General features: G+C 46.5%; 1 protein-coding gene across 1 annotated transcript; it reads right to left on the minus strand.

The window, feature by feature from the left end:
- Positions 1-4,928: 4,928 nt before the first annotated feature.
- On the minus strand, positions 4,929-17,228 carry BOD1 (biorientation of chromosomes in cell division 1). Its single transcript, XM_070357431.1, has 4 exons — positions 16,781-17,228; positions 12,519-12,643; positions 6,666-6,862; positions 4,929-5,703 (listed from the first exon to the last, which is right to left on the minus strand). Exons 1-3 carry the CDS (start codon positions 17,015-17,017, stop codon positions 6,667-6,669), a joined length of 558 nt encoding a protein of 185 aa, XP_070213532.1. The 5' UTR covers positions 17,018-17,228; the 3' UTR covers positions 4,929-5,703; position 6,666.

Raw genomic sequence — 17,228 nt, forward strand, 5'->3', positions numbered from 1 at the left:
AAGCATCAATTCTTTGGTGCTCAGCTTTCTTTATAGTCCAACTCTTATATCCATACATGACCACTGGAAAAACCATAGCCTTGACTAGATGGACCTTTGTTGGCAAAGTAATGTCTCTGCTTTTGAATATGCTATCTAGGTTGGTCATAACTTTCCATCCAAGGAGCAAGTGTCTTAATTTCATGGCTGCAGTCACCATCTGCAGTGATTTTGGAGCCCAGAAAAATAAAGTCAGCCACTGTTTCCACTGTTTCCCCATCTATTTCCCATGAAGTGATGGGACCAGATGCCATGATCTTAGTTTTCTGAATGTTGAACTTTAAGCCAACTTTTTCACTCTCCTCTTTCACTTTCATCAAGAGGCTCTTTAGTTCTTCTTTGCTTTCTGCCATAAGGGCGGTGTCATCTGCATATCTGAGGTTATTGATATTTCTCCCGGCAATCTTGATTCCAGCTTGAGGTTCCTCCAGCCCAGCGTTTCTCATGATGTATTCTGCTGCTGCTGCTGCTAAGTCGCTTCAGTTGTGTCCAACTCTGTGCGACCCCATAGACGGCAGCCCACCAGGCTCCCCCGTCCCTCGGATTCTCCAGGCAAGAACACTGGAGTGGGTTGCCATTTCCTTCTCCAATGCATGAAAGTGAAAAGTGAAAGTGAAGTCGCTCAGTCGTATCTGACTCTTAGCAACCCCCTGGACTGCAGCCTACCAGGCTCCTCCGTCCATGGGATTTTCCAGGCAAGAGTACTGGAGTGGGGTGCCACTGCCTTCTCCAGATTACTCTGCATATAAGTTAAATAAGCAGGGTGACAATACACAGCCTTGACGTACTCCTTTCCTGATTTGGAACCAGTTTGGTGTTCCATGTCCATATGCAGATTAACTACAGACACACCTCCCTCTGTCTTTGCCTCCGGGACACTGCCACTCGGGCACCTCTGAGAGGCTTCTGAGAACGCTGGGTGCTGGTGCCTCGTCGTACCTCCACCCACCTCTCCCTGCCGTCTCTGCCGTCACCCTCACCGCCTCCGGTGGTCCTATGTGGGCGCCCAGACAGGGATGTGAGGGAACCTCAGGCTGCTTCCCATCTTGAGAATTCTAGAGCCCAACTCACGTAACTTAACCATCTTGTCTCTTATGAAAAATTAAAGTCTAGAAGACAGCTAAAGAGATGTTTTTGAATAATTTAATCACAAGATGATGACCCTCTGGGGGAAGTACGTCCAGCTCTCACGTCCTCAGGGGCCAGTAGGGGGATGGAAATGGGTGAGGCAGCCAGTGGCACCCATGCATCCCACCTGCCATCTGAAATGGTCAGCTGCCGTCACATGGGCTGACTGTTATCCGTGGGACACAAAGGCATTTCTAAACCTTGACATTCTCCTTCAGGAGTCAGAAATACAGATCTACGTGGAATCTCCCCATTTAGAAATATTGGTAAATAGTTGAAAACAAAATAAGAGACAAAAGTCGCAATTCCTTGGCCGAAAGAACGTGGTTCGAGGCGCAGCAGAGCGGCCTGGCAGTTTGCAAACTGTGCCCTGTGATGTGCAAGGGGCAAATGCTGGCTAGAACTAAGGGCTTGTGTTGAGATGTCAAGTTGACTCGATTTGGGCCTACCTTTGGGACGAAGGATGGACCCTGGAGCATTGACAAATTTGAACTTGTTCTATTAATTAACAGGGAGGCAGAGTGGCAAAGGGTGAGGGGGAGGGGAAAATACAGGCTTTGAATTCACAGAGGCTTGGGTTCAAACCTTGCTTCCATACTTCATAGTTCCCTGCTTAATAGTAAGTCTTGGTTTCCTCATCCATAAAAGTCAGGAGAGACGCTACATAACAGGGTTATGAGGATTAAATGAAGTTGTGTCTAAGGAAATGTCTGCCATCTGGTAAGCAACTAGTTCACTTATTCTTACTTTCAAAGGTTTGTGAGTGAGGATACTTGATGAAAGCAACATCTCGGGAAGGATGGCCAAATGGCAGCTGGGAGACTGGAGTCAGAAAGACTGGCTAAGTCTCCGGCAGCGTTACTACTTTGAGAGGATGGGTCATTATTACGGCACGGCCTTGGAGCTGAGCCTGTCCCCAGGGGCCAGACCATAAAGGCTGTCCTCCTGGCTTCTCCACGGGTAAGGTGACGGACAGGGTGCGACACACAGCACCAAAGAAAGCTTGGCTGTGCCAGCTGTCCTGTCTCCTTCCCACCCCCTCTTCAGCAGCCTTCACGCAGCCAAGCAGGCAGGGCCTGGCCTCCTGCCAGTGGTAATCCAGGCGCAACTTCCAAGCCTGAAACTTGGTGCCAGCCTCAGGCACAAGCCAGGCCCTGACCTTTGCTGGATCTCTACAGACATCTCTTCTCTATCTTGAAGAGCCACTGAAGGCTTTTCTGCAGAGTTCCTGGTAAAATTCTGCTGTTTTCGTTGTTCAGTCACTTAGACATGTCCAACTCTTTGCAACCCCATGGACTGTAGCAAACTCATCTTCAGAAGATGGCTTAAAGCTTTTGAAAGCTTGGGACCTTCAATTACATGCAGACATTTCTAAGCCAAAAAGGCCAAATGCACAGTCCTTGCAAGGGACTAATGGCAGAATTAGCCAGAGAAATAGTTTTGCTTCTTCGGAACAAGAGACACATTTACCCACTCTGTAGGTGCTATGTGTGTTCACTAATTAAACTGTCATTACCAGTCAGCATTGCCAACTTTCCAAAAAGGTTTCTTAAAGTGGAAATGATTTTTAGTGTGCATTACAATTGTATGAAAGGCTTGCTTGCCACCCCTACCCACCCCTCCTCCCCACAGTAAGTCTCTGAATCGGTAGATCTGGGGTCAGGGCTGCGTTTCTAACAATTCCAGGAGATGCTGATGCTTCCCGCTGGTGGCTGGGTGGTTATGCTTTCAGAAGTATTGCTGTAAGGAATCTGCTGGTATTTATTCAGTCTACACTACTACTGAGTGTTACAAAATGCATGGGAACTCCTACACCCCCAGTTGAGTAAATAGAAGCTAAGGTTAAATGACAGAAATAAGATGAAACAATGCTCGACAATCTTGATCTAGGAGCCACAAACTTCACTATAAGCCAAGGGTTATACAGTCACAACTGGGTGGACATGGTGGTTTGGTGATGCCAATGAAGTGCCCAGGCTAGTAACTGGAAAGCTGCTGGGGGCAGCAGTCTCTAGTCACAGTGGGAGATGCCGCCCCGTGTCAAAGAACTGGACCGCAAACATGAACATGGGGTTCTTCATTTCATCAAGACTCAAGGCTTGGATGGTTCCTAAAGGCTGGTGTTTGTTGATGTCTTACAGAGGTTAGTTCTGTGCTTCATGAGGCTTTTGCAAATGTTAGTGGTTTTTCCAACTACAGAGAAAGAAGACTTGAGGTCTGAGACAGCTAGTTTCTTGTTTAGGAGCTTGCTGGAGCAAGGGTGCTTAGGGGTGAGATGTTTTTGGTGGCCTCATCATCAGGGAGGAATTTCGCTTTTTCTCAGAACACAGATCATTTTCTAGGCTCTGCAAGCCTAATACTCAGCATGACGACTCCGGTGAGAATGAAAAAAGGCTTAGCAGGTGACCAGTTCTTGAGGGAGGCGGCGGCTTTGGACGTCCCAGCCCCCCGAGTGCTATTTGCTCTCATTCTCCCTGGCTGCCCACTTAACTACATTTACTCAAGGGAATGTGGGAACTACTTCCATTTCAATTTGGCTCAGCTAAGCCAAAGTCAGCCTTCTGTCCCAACAGTAGTAATGTGTCTAGGTACTTCTGTAATCTGATGATTTCATTTGAAAAAATTCCCTCTGGTCTATGGTGACTCTTAGTGGATATAACAATGATTTTTAACAATGATCTCCTTGGTATTTTGGCATATTTAACATTCTGTGAAAATCAGTATTTCTCACTAACTGGTACATCCTTCTATAATAACGGAAAACAAGAGAACTGAGACGGACCAAAACTGTCTGCCAAAAAGATGCACAACACAGTCACTTGCGAATTTGGGGAGAGGAAGAAGCTTCTCTGGGTTGCTCATACTGCCCGGTCAGCAGGTTGAGGCCAGTGGTGAACGGGCAGAATGCCGGTGGGGTTGAGAGGGGCTCTGTTGAGACCTCCCTTCTGGAGCAGAGGCCTCCCTGGGAAGGAGGCCCATGGTCCTGACCAGTGGGGTCCGGGTCTGAGAGGCCTCCTTGTAGAGCACAGGCCTGCAGTCCTTCTGTATCTGCCTCTTAGTGAAGAGGACTGACTGGAGGGCCCGTCTCTGGGCACTGAGGACCCGGGTGTTGAATCCCAAACTGAAAAGGGCAGCAACCTGCTCTACCTGGAAGCAGAACACACTGCAGAAGTTAACTGCCACCTGCTCTAAACATGGCGTCAGTTTGCTTTAAAATAAAGGCATATGCTGCCCAAACATCCTGCTAAACACAGAAGTGCAGTCCTAACTTGTGGTTATTGATGGTAAAGGTGGAACAGGTTAAAGTCTGAGTAACAATATCCAGGAGAAGCCTCAACTAACAACCAAAGACTCTTAAGTTTGAAGTAAATTTTGATATCATCCAAAGCTTGGGATGCAAAATGGCAAGGGTCAGCAGTGAAAGCATCACTTGGAACTTGTCAGAAACTTTTAGGTCTTTCTGAACTTCTGAATCAGACTTTGCATGTTGTTTAAAATCCCCTGGTGACCCTTCTGCAAGTTCGGGAACGAGCACACGGCCGTCAATTAAAGAGGAGGACCGGCAATGGTCCGGGGAAGAGAGGACCGCTTCCAGGTACACCCACTAGCTGCAGGACGGTGGTAGCTCCAAGGTGTGTCCACCAGCCCTTCATTGCCACCAAGTCATGTGTTTGCACAGGAACGGCACAGACGGAGGACAAAGGTTATGCTCTATGTACCTGGGGTCTAAAGTTAGCTGAAGTTTCAGAGTATCAAATGAGTTAATTACAAAACTCAAGTCACTTTATTCATTTTCTAAAAAACACAAAGATGAGAATAAAATAAATACACCCAACTCACTAGCCCTTGCAGGACAGGAAGAAGCCCTGGACAGACAGCCTGCAAGTGTCTTTTCTTACACTTCAGTCTGCATCTCCTCAGGCATTCCAGGGTCCCGTGTTTTGACCCCTCTTGCAGGGGAAAGGAAGTGGAAGCTAAAAAGTCACCTACAAGAGGGTTGCAGTGGCCTTACAGCTATTTGACGCTAGTGGCTTGTAAACTCTGATTTGCAACTCTCAGAAACTGATAGTATCAAATAAGCATTGTTAAAACCCTACCACCCCTGGCTAACCTTTACTGTCAATTCTTTGAAACTGCATCTTTAGGGCTGGTTATGTTCCTTCACTGTAGCTTCTGATTATCCTCAAGCACAAACCCTAAAATCCATACACAGTCTCTAAGTTCAAGTACAAAGGTTCGCTTCAGGACAAACCCCAAAGTGATGTAGTGTTTTTTAACATGTCTGTAGTGTCTACTGGGTGTCACCCCCTGGACAGGCTAGCTGGGGGGCAGCACAGTATGGGGGCCCACATGGTTAACCTTTCTACAGCCCCACTTGCTCCCTATTCTATCTGGACACCGCCCCACAGTCAACATTGAACTCTGAAGTCAGTGAGGACTTCAGCCTGTCTTCATTCTGAAGTTGTACTCTCACGTAACTGAATCCAGTTCTTCACCATTAATTCAACGGAGCTTCCAAAACATGTCAGGCATATTCTAAAAAGAAAGATAATCAAATCAAAATGTTAGTTTTGTGTTATGTTTAATTTCATGCTCCCAAAGGAATTAAGCTAGCTAGAAAGCCTTGAAGTGCATGTTTTACACTCCAGAATGGAATTGAGGTTTTCTCCTAATATAGCACAAAGGGACAATTTGTCTCATGAGTTCCCCACGCAAGCCTGATATTCTTGCTTTGTTCTCTCCCTGATGCTTAGTTTACTAATCAAAAATAACAGACCCATTACAGACTCTTTCAAAGAGAACACCAACATAGAATGCGGGGGGAAGGCACACCGTGATGGTTACCCGTGATGGCTGAGTCCACCACGGCTTACTTGTGATAACTGCATATGTTTGTTAATGTCTCCCAACCCCTGCAAACAGCACTGTTTTGTGCATCTAGAGCTGATTTTTAAAATTAATTTCAAATGTGAAAAAGAAAAAAAGGGTGCTCAGAGCAGAGGAATCCCATGGTAACTGACAGTGGTAAACTGAAATCCTTAATAAATACTACAAGGAAACCCAAGAGGGCTTAAAGCGGGTTCTAAGCGCCACTGAGGAGGCATTTTAGCATGCACCACTGGTTTTATTCCAATTGTAAGCCCAAGTTAACTCATGTCCGGGGGAGAGACTCATTTAGGCAATTTCACAACAAGACTTTAATGTGAATTTGGCGTGTGCATACCCAGCATCCCAGCTGGTTTCTAATGAAGCATCTATTCATGGCTTAAATGTTCAGCTCTGCTGGCACAGAAAATCACACTCACTGACATACGAAAAGGCTACTAATTAGTTCTCAGTAAAAAATTACTCACAACAAAATGAAATCCATTTGCAGTAAACACTTTTCTGAACAGATAAGAAACGTGAACCTTGGTAATGGCTTGTCCCTTTTCTACCCATTTCCTGGGTCTACAAGCCGGAGGTGAATGCTCCTGGACAGAAGGCAGGACACTGACCTTAGGAAGCGTCCTGGGATGGAGCAGCAGGGTCCTGGCTTTCAGGCTCTGGAGGCGGTGCTGGCACGGCTTCTTTTTTCTGGGCTGCCAGGAACTCATGAATTGCTCGTTCTATCTGTGGTCTGAAGATGTGGTTCAGTTTGGGATCCACCACCTGGGAAATAATTCTGTCCACTCCAGCTTCCAACATCCCTGACCTTGAGAAGACAAACAGATTATTGCATTATTTAGCCTGCAAGTGTCATGGGAGAGAGCAAGAAGTATCCACCTGGTCCAAGATACAGCCCCGTGAGAGAGTGCTTTCAAAGGACGGTGCACACAGGGTTCAAGCCATGATGTCTTTAGAGGGCAAGTCATTATTCCTAATTTACAATCTCAGTCACTCCCAATGCAACCTTGTACAAAAGAACCAAACAAAACTCTACCAACGACAAACAGTAACAGTATGGTTGAAAGAATCGACGCCATGGGTAGATGTGAAAACCTCAATCTAGCAAAGCCAGCATGCCTCCCACTTGACTCCACTTCCCTCAGTATCTATTCTTCTACACGTCAAAGCAAAAGTGGGCCCCAGCAGCAACCTGGCTGCTGCTGCTGCTAAGTCGCTTCAGTCATCTCCGACTCTGTGTGACCGCATAGACGGCAGCCCATCAGTCTCCCCCGTCCCTGGGATTCTCCAGGCAAGAACACTGGAGTGGGCTGCCATTTCTTTCTCCAATACATGAAAGTGAAAAGTGAAAGTGAAGTCGCTCAGTCATGTCCGACTCTTAGCGACCCCATGGACTGCAGCCTACCAGGCTCCTCCGCCCATGGGACTTTCCAGGCAAGAGTACTGGAGTGGGGTGCCATTGCCTTCTCCGAGCAACCTGGCTACCAAGCCCTAAATCTTATACAGCACAAACCAGTCAGAGCTGGGAATGCTTACAGCATCATCAGCAATTCAAAGGCCTTCAAGCTGTGCTACGTACAAGGTAACGTGGAAGCAAACAAGTGAACAGACAAGAAATAGATTGTTTCTAAGCCTCTAAGGGGCTAAAATACGGCCCCAGTGGTTTTTGAAATAGAACAAAAATTAGTCAAAATGTTTATATTCAAACATTAGGGGTGGGTAGCAAGGAAGATTATGGTCATAGGAAACAATCACATTTGAAGAGTTTGGAACCTAGTCCATGCAGGGTCAAACTGAATTGTTCTCCTCAAAGGATTAAAATATTCAAACACCATTCACAAGTGTGGTAGACAGGTTTTACTTACTTTCCTTTAGACTGGAGTTCTTAGGCCATTCAAGGTTTTGCTTGGGTAAAAATAGGTCCTGAGGTAATGGGGCAAATGGTGTGTCAGAGCACAGCCCAGGAGACGACTGAGCACACACACAGCGATGAGTGAGATGAGAAACAGGCCCTGAGCTGGTTAGGCTGAGCAGTCAATAAAGTGCTCCCTAAACCCAGTGGTGACAGACAGCTTATCAACAGGAAGCTTAGATGTAAATGGACCGCCATTAGAGTACAGGGGCACCTGCGAACAGACCCCAGTAGACAGTGTGTGCCCACGGACCATTGAGGTCAGCAGCAGCCTGTGGGTCAGCGGGAAGCAAAGCCACCTCACCTTAGTCCAAGCCAAGGACTTGATATCAACCTCCATCACCCTGCTTCCTGGGTCAGGTTCCCAGGTGTCTTTCCAGTTCAGATCAGTCGCTCAGTCGTGTCCGACTCTTTGTGACCCCATGAATCGCAGCACGCCAGGCCTCCCTGTCCATCACCAACTCCCGGAGTTCACTCAAACTCATGTCCATTGAGTTGGTGATGCCATCCAGCCATCTCATCCTCTGTCATCCCCTTCTCCTCCTGCCCCCAATCCCTCCCAGCATCAGGGTCTTTTCAAATGAGTCAGCTCTTTGCATGAGGTGGCCAAAGTATTGAAGTTTCAGCTTCAGCATCAGTCCTTCCAATGAACACCCAGGACTGATCTCCTTTAGGATGGACTGGTTGGATCTCCTTGCAGTCCAAGGGACTCTCAAGAGTCTTCTCCAACACCACAGTTCAAAAGCATCAATTCTTTGGCGCTCAGCCTTCTTCACAGTCCAACTCTCACATCCATACATGACCACTGGAAAAACCATAGCCTTGACTAGACGAACCTTTGTTGGCAAAGTAATGTCTCTGCTTTTGAATGTGCTATCTAGGTTGGTCATAACTTTCCTTCCAAGGAGTAAGCGTCTTTTAATTTCATGGCTGCAATCACTATCTGCAGTGATTTTGGAGCCCAGAAAAATAAAGTCTGACACTGATTCCACTGTTTCCCCATCTATTTCCCATGAAGTGATGGGACCAGATGTCTTTACGGGAGGTGAAAATCTGACCACTGAAAACAAACCAAGAGTACAGCTCCCTTTCCTGGAGATTTTAAAAGTGCCAGGTGGAAGTAAGAAGTATTGTCAGGTGCCTAAAACAGAAGATGGAACAAACAACTATCATATAGGTTCCTCCAGGCTGGAGACTAGGATACGGCGTGTGGGCCTGAGCAGCGGAGCGGGGCTGGTCAGCCAGTGCTGAGGGCTGCAGTGTCGCACTGGCAGGGTTAAGGAGTGAATCCTCACTGTAAAACGTCATCAGAATTTGCCTCAAATTCAAAATGTTAGCAGGAATCACAGACAAATGTCTCAGTATGACATCCAAATTCATGTTTTCAGGTTAAATACATTCTAGATCAAACTGAAAACAGGGAATAATTACATAGATGGTAAAACTATGGAAAAAAAAAAGGCAAGGAAATAAGGACCATCCAAGTGAGGAGTATGGTCAACTTCTGAGAGGAGGACGGGTACCGGGAAAGGTGGGAGGCAGGGCTGGGTTGGGTAGGGCGTGGGGTTTGCAGGGTGCTGGTAATATTCTATTTCTCAACCTGGGTGGGACTACAGGGATGTTCTAATTATTTGTTATACTGCATTTCTGTTGTAAGCACTTTTCTGTGTTACATTTCACATGAAAGGTGTATGAAGAGAAGTGCCACATGCATACCTCAAGGATGATATCAACACGCATTAGAAATTAACAGTAATGCTGACAGTCTTCATGCCATTATTGGCACCTTTTCAAATATTTAAATTATTTTGTGCTTTATTTTCTTAATATGGTTGCCAATCTTTTAGAAGGTAGGGTTAAAAAAGTTTCATCTGATTTGTTACTTAAGCTGTCAAATAGTTTCTTTTTAAGGACTAGCAATAACTCATATGCAGAGTACGTCATGAGAAATGCTGGGCTAGATGAAGCACAAGCTGGAATCAAGATTGCTGGGAGAAATATCACTAACTTCAGATATATAGGTGACACTACACTTACAGCAGAAAGTGAAGAAGAACTAAAGAGCCTCTTGATGAAAGTGAAAGAGGAGAGTGAAAAAGTTGGCTTAAAGCTCAGCATTCAGAAAACAAAGATCATGGCATCTGGTTCCATCACTTCGTGGCAAATGGATGGGCAAACAATGGAAACAGTGAAAAACTTTATTTTGGGGGCCTCCAAAATCACTGCAGATGGTGACTGCAGCCATGAAATTAAAAGACGCTTACTCCTTGGAAGAAAAGTTATGACTAACCTAGACAGTGTATTAAAAAGCAGAGACATTACTTTGCCAACAAAGGTCCATCTAGTCAAGGCTATGGTTTTTCCAGTAGTCATGTATGGATGTGAGAGTTGGACTATAAAGAAAGCTGAGGGCCGAAGAACTGATGTTTTTGAATTGTGGTGTTGGAGAAGACTCTTGAGAGTCCCTTGGACTGCAAGGAGATTCAACCAGTCCATCCTAAAGGAAATCAGTCCTGAATATTCATTGGAAGGACTGATGCTGAAGCAAAAACTTCAATACTTTGGCCACCTGATGTGAATAACTGAATCATTTGAAAAGAATCTGATGCTGGGAAAGACTGAAGGCGGGAGGAGAAGGGGATGACAGAGGATGAGATGGCTGGATGGCATCACCGACTCAATGGACATGAGTTTGAGTAAACTCTGTGAGTTGATATGGACAGGGAGGCCTGGCATGCTGCAGTCCATGGGGTTGCAAAGAGTTGGACACGACTGAGCGACTGAACTGAGATTGAGCAATAACTCATATAAGGACCAGTGCCAGATGTGAAACAACTGTTCTGTGAGTAGCAGCCACTGTCCCCTTCTTTTTGAAGGACTCCTGTGCCAGTCTGCTCACCAGAGGAACAAGGCCATGGGGTAATGAATCCAGAATGACAAGGTACTGGGCATCTTCTGGAATCATGCTTCTTCCCTAACTTTGAGAGCTTTTATAAATTTTACATTTAGAAAGATTCAGATTTCATCAGCCATATTTAAAGTGCCAGCATGTTAATAAACATTCTTTTCTACTTTACAAAACTTTCTATTTTGAAATTATATATTCATAGAAAGTTGCAAAGAAATACATAGGGAGGTTCATGCTCTCTTTACCCAGATACCTCTAAACCTTGTACTGTGCACAACCGCAGTACAATATTGAAGCCAGGAACATAAGAGGGAAGGTTCTGTAACCATATGTGGTGATGGATGTTAACTAGTTATTATGGTGATCATTTCAAAATATACATGAATTGAATGCTTGAAACTAATTACAACTGAAACCAATAAGCTGTATGTCAACAATACCTCCGAAAAGGCAGGGGGTGGGCAAAACCCCCCAGAAAACCAGCATGGGTACTCGACCTCATTTACATCCCAGTTATAGCTGCATTTGTGTGTCTGCATACGCGGCTCTGTGCAATTTTATCGTAAGAAACCTCATGAACCACAATTACTCACTTGTATCCCACCCTCTTTCAGCTACCCTTTCCTAGTCACACTCACATCCCTCCAACCCTAAGCCCTAGCAATCACTCATCTATTTTCCATCTCTATAATTACATGTCAGTTCACAAATGTTATGGAAGTGGAATCATGCACCATGTATCTTTTTGATACTGGTTTTTTTCACTTGCCACAATTCCCCACCATTTCTCTTTTTAAAGAGGAAAGCATCACAAGCTTTTAGATATTCCAGGAGAGTGAGAGGATCAAGAAAACCTGAACATAAGCACTGGTATTAAGAACAAAAAAGAAAAAGCTTATCTCAGGACACCAGATTTCATGAGCCACCTCCACTTTTGTGCCCAGTGACACGCAGAAGTCACTTGGATGTGCAATCAATAGCACCTCATTAACTGAGGTCCAGTTTGCTATTATGAAAAATACACTTTAATAAAACCTCATGCCTTCTTGAACACTACCACTGCACTTTAGAGGGGTCATGTGGATTCAGAAAGTCTGTGTAACTCACACCGGCTTGTGAGAAGATCCAGCTGCTCTTGCCCAAGGCTCACTGATATATCGGTATGAGCTTCAGTGTATGTTCATGCTACACTGAAAACTTCAAAGACCCTGAAATATGTCTTACAATTTGGAATACCTTTCCTGGTAGAGACGTGCACAGGAGGCCTCTGTAGGTGTCAAGAATTTTAACTGAGTTCTTTGCTTACTTGAACTTAACTGGGGGGTGGGGGTGGGGGTCTGCTGCAACTTGTATGTCATATTTGCTAGAAGGTACCATGCACTTGGGGCTTCCCAGGTGGCTCAGTGGTAAAGAATTTGCCTGCCAATGCAAGAGCCACAGGAGACACAAGTTCAACCCCTGGGTTGGGAAGACCTCCCAGAGGAGGAAATGGCAACCTACTCCAGTATTCCTGCTAGGATAATCCCGTGGACAGAGGAGCTTGGTGGGCTGCAGACCATGCACTTGACCAAACAGGGCCTTTCACTGGCCTTTGGAGTCACACTTGTGGTTACTGCCTTTTCACTTTCAATTCTGCTTACTTACTGAACCACACTCTGCCTCAGACCATTTCGCAACTGGTTTTTGTTCATCGTGGGATTCCATTCCTGCTTGTCCAGATGTGTTGACACAAAATTATCCACTTTTTGCCTCAGGTTTTGGTAAGCTGGCTAAAATATTAAAAAAAAAAGGGGGGGGTCAAGGTCAGAAGTTACACACATCAAACTTTTATAAATTTGCCATTCAGATCACAGATTTTCATAGGAATACAGAATTTCAAGTCCTTAATTACACTCCTAGCATGTCTATGAAGGCCACCATACAGCACAGCAGAGCGTGGACTGATGACCAACACGTGTGCCCACTTTAGGGCATGCATGTGTGAGTGCTAAGCTACTTCTGCTGCTCCTGCTGCTAAGTCGCTTCAGTCGTGTCTGACTCTGTGCGACCCCATAGACGGCAGCCCACCAGGCTCCCCCGTCCCTCGGATTCTCCAGGCAAGAACACTGGAGTGGGTTGCCATTTCCTTCTCCAGTGCACGAAAGTGAAAAGTGAAAGTGAAATCGCTCAGTCGTATCCGACTCTTAGCGACCCCATGGACTGCAGCCCACCAGGCTCCTCTGTCCATGGGATTTGCCAGGCAAGAGTACTGGAGTGGGCTGCCATTGCCTTCTCCTAAGCCACTTCAGTTGTGTCCAACTCTTTGCAACCCTGTGGAGTGCAGCCCGCCAGGCTCTTCTGTCCATGGGATTCTCCAGGCAAGAATAGTGGAGTGGGTTGCCATGCCCTCCTCCAGGGGATCTTCCAGACCCAGGGATCAAACCCATGTCTCTTACGTCTCCTGCATTGGCAGGCAGGTTCTTTACCACTAGCACCACCTGGCAGGTAGGTCTGAGGCCAGAGGCTCTACTGCACCGATTACTTTTCAGATAACTCTATGAGGGTGGTCCTATTAGCTCTCTTCTGCATTCATGTTCAAGGATTTAGGTTTAGAAAAAGTAAACAACTTGCCTACAAGGCTAAAATGTGGCAAAGTCAAGGTCAGACCCAGGCCATTTCCAAAACAAAGGAACTGAGTTCTAGCCTGGCTCTACTGCTTACTAGCTCTCTGACTTTCAACAAGGCAACCAACCTGAGTCTCAGTTATTTCCATCTGTAAAACAAATACTGCCCCACTTACCTCATAGGGTATTCTCAGCAACAAGCAAAGCCTCTGTGTAAAATGAAGCCACCCAGCCCTCACAAACACAGATTGAAGTCAAAGTCTATGGAACACTGGGAGGCTGACAGGAAGCAAAACCTAAGTCCCCAGAGGAGCCTGACTGGCAGCACTGCTCTCTAAAGCCAACTAGTATGAGGAGAACAAAATCAGAAAGGAACTGGATGAACACAAGGGATGCATGTGAACACAATGTGCATTCTGAGCCTCCAAGACCTTCTGGCACCATCAGCTGCTGTTGTCCAAACCAGGTGTAACAGTGTGCATCGCCGTTTCACACTTCACGCCTCTCTCCTCCCACTGTGGCCAGGGACCACTTCCCTGCCCCTTGAGGTTGCATTTAGCAGTGTGATTTTATTTGGCCAATGAAGCGTCTGGTAGCTCAGCTGGTAAAGAATCTGCCTGCAACGCAGGAGACCCTGGTTTGATTCCTGGGTTGGGAAGACCCCCTGGAGAAGGGAAAGGCTACCTACTCCAGTATTCTGGCCTGGAAAATTCCATGGACTGTATAGTTGGACATGGCTGAGTGACTTTCACTTTGATAATACTGTGTCGCTGACAAGAAGTCCTAACGTGGCTGTGGCATCTGGCATGGGTCTGGTGCTCTGGTGACCTCCTATGAGGGTCTATTCTTTGCAACCTCTGTCCCTTGGGCCTGGGATGCAGGAAAACTACACATGCAGAGATCTTCTCCCAACCACAGCTTGGACCTAAGCCCAGGTTGCCTATAGCTGAGCCACCAAGTCTATCCAGATCAGCTGAACTTTAGCTGACTTGCAGTCCCATCAGCATGCAAACAAACGCTTATTATAAGCCACTGAGATCTGGTTTACTATGCAGTGTTACTCTGGCAAAAGTCTGTTAACAGTCAGGTATATGACACTGACAAAGGAATCAAGAGGCCTCAGTTCTGTGAGTGGGCTCTTCCCAAAGGCCATGACTCACAAACAAAGACTCTCCACCAAACCTGAAAAGAGAAAGGCAGGGAGATGGATGAGGACTAAAATTCAAAGATACCCATGTACTATCCACCTAGCAAGCCCTTCTTCCTGGTAATTACCTTCCCTTCTTCACAAGGATAGGGCAGTGGGTGCTACATTCTCCTGGCCACAGGGGTGGCTGCCTGACCCACGTTTAGACAATGTAGGTATTTCCTGGGTTTTTTTTTTTTTTTTTCCTTTAACTGGAGACATTTTGAGAGGAAGCAGCTGTAAGATGTAACCAAAAGTACTAGTAACCAAATGGATGACTCTGCTCTGCAGTGACATAGGGTTAGATAGCCCTGGTGGAGAATTCTTGGTTCCAAATGCATCCCTACCCTTCTGGCAGTTTTTTAAATTCTATCCTTCCTTGGATTCCCACGAGTCAATAGATTCTCCCCCTTTGCTCACAGGAGTTAGAGTTAGATTTGTCACTTGTAACCATCAATCCTGATACTGTATCTTTTACTATTCAAAATAATTCACCCAGTTTTAGGTAGGACTGGTTACTGAAAAGGACAAAAGACAGCTAATGTCACCAACCAAACTCTAACCTTAACAGACCCTGACAACATAGAAAAATCCCTTCAGTTCATGAAGTGAAAGATCTACAGTGCCTGTCACTAACGTTTTATTATACTACCACTTTCTCTTAACCTATCATTCTATTTATTTATATTTTGGATGCATTGCAAAGTAAATTACAAACATCAGCAGTACACATTCCCTTCCATACATCTGCAGTCTGGGGTGGAACCTAACAATATGCAAATCTAACAAGTTCTTAGGTGATGCTGATGATCCCAGGACCACACTATGAGAAACCTGGGACTAAGGCAACAAAGGATGTGCCTGGAGACACACTACCTCAAGACTAAAGCAACCTGGTGACAACCAGAAAGAACATCTAAGGGGGTGTTAAGTGGTGAAGGCTCCGCTTCCCTCTACCCCAACAGATTCTCAATACCGACTAAAACAAATGTATACTACATTGGTTAGGCCACATAAAACCTAATGAGACATAAGAAACATAGTGGAGAACTTGCGATGGGAAGCTGAGAGTACCCAGGACTGGAAAACGTGAAAGTTCTGTCAATACGTATGTTAAAAAAGAAAAATTAAGTATCCCATCTCAAGGAGAGAACTGCTCCGTGAGTTTTTTAATATTGGAGAATAACAGTATACGCTACTTACTATACATATTATCTGGTCTACACTTCAGTTTTCTACGCCAGAATATACATTTTGAGGACAGGATAGTGACATGCTTGACTCTGTGTCCAGAAACCTCACCAATAAATGTTTAATGGATAACCTATCTTTAAGGCCTAGTTCTAAGCTCACAATCTTCCTGTGAGGTAGGCAAAAGATTTCCATGTTGGGCTCAGAGAGGAGAAATCACTTCCCTAGAGGAGCCCATTCAGTAAAAGAGCCTCCTATGTCTACAACCACAGTCTTGTGAGAGAAACTTCTGAAAAGGGAGTAAAAAAAGATTTCGGCGACCACTCTTTGTCTGACACTTAACACCGGTGACTTCACTGAACCCAAATGAATCTGGGCAAGGTCAAGTGAAACAGTATTAGCCGGTTGACCTATGGCATTAGGATCTAACGGAGAATCTTTCAACCAATGATGGAATACAAAATACGGGTGCTGCTTCTACGAAAACGTACCTTAATTAACTGCATACTCAAGCCTGCAAATCACTGAGCTGGAGAAAAGGAAGAAAGGCTGATGTTTGTGCATTCAAACCATTCCTGCTTACTTACCCGGTTTTCTCCAGTGTTGTTAACATACTGAGATTTGTTACTGTTGTGCTTAAAGGAGTCTCATCTTGGGAAATACAGGGTCGAGGTTGTAAAACCCGTACTGGGTCCCCAAGTTCAGAGATGCTGTTGGGCTAAGCAGCACAGAGCAAGGATGGGGCGGGAAGCCGAACGCACGTGGACATCCCTCAGAAAGCTTCCTATACTGCCCCAAGCGGTCTCCTCGCTGCTGAGATTTGAAAAGTACCTTTTGTTTTTCTCTAGGATTTGGAAATGCGAAGCTGCAGCCATAGCAGCCTCACGCCCACCCGCCCCCCGTGAGCCCAAGCCGCCTCTGCTGACCTTGGTGTCCACGTCGGCCAGGCAGTCCCGGCGGAAGCTGTCAAACAGACCCCGGCTCTTGAGCTGCTCCACGATGAGCGCGATGAGCTGCGGGTCGCCCGGGGGCAGTGACGCCGGGTTGATGGGGCCGCCGCTCCCGCCGGCCCCGCCGCCGCCCGCCGCTGCCCCAGCCGAGGCCGGGCCCGCGCCGCCGCCGCCCACCGCGCCGGTGCCCCCGCCGCCCCCGCCGTCAGCCATGGCTACGCGCCGGGCCCGCCAAGGGGCCCGAGTAAGGCTTCCTCTCAGGAACAGAGGGCCTAGGTCGTGGAGAGGCGGCGGAGGGGCCCGAAAAGGAGAAGGCGGCGGCGGCGGGGACGTAGGAGGAAGGGGCGGCGGCGGCGTCGACAGCGGCCGCAGCAGTCTCTCAGGTAGCAGAGCTGCTGCCGGAGGCGGCGGAAACCACCCGCCG

This window comes from Bos mutus, chromosome 20 (assembly GCF_027580195.1).
Source record: "Bos mutus isolate GX-2022 chromosome 20, NWIPB_WYAK_1.1, whole genome shotgun sequence".
Lineage (NCBI taxonomy): Eukaryota > Metazoa > Chordata > Mammalia > Artiodactyla > Bovidae > Bos > Bos mutus.

Excerpts from the sequence above, each read along its gene's own strand:
- BOD1 (XM_070357431.1), bottom strand. The coding sequence starts at position 17,017 with ATGGCTGACGGCGGGGGCGGCGGGGGCACCGGCGCGGTGGGCGGCGGC. Across the intron at positions 12,644-16,780 it reads TGGCCGACGTGGACACCAAG|CCAGCTTACCAAAACCTGAG; the intron begins GTCAGCAGAGGC and ends TTAATATTTTAG. Across the intron at positions 6,863-12,518 it reads CTGAGGCAGAGTGTGGTTCA|GTCAGGGATGTTGGAAGCTG; the intron begins GTAAGTAAGCAG and ends TGTCTTCTCAAG.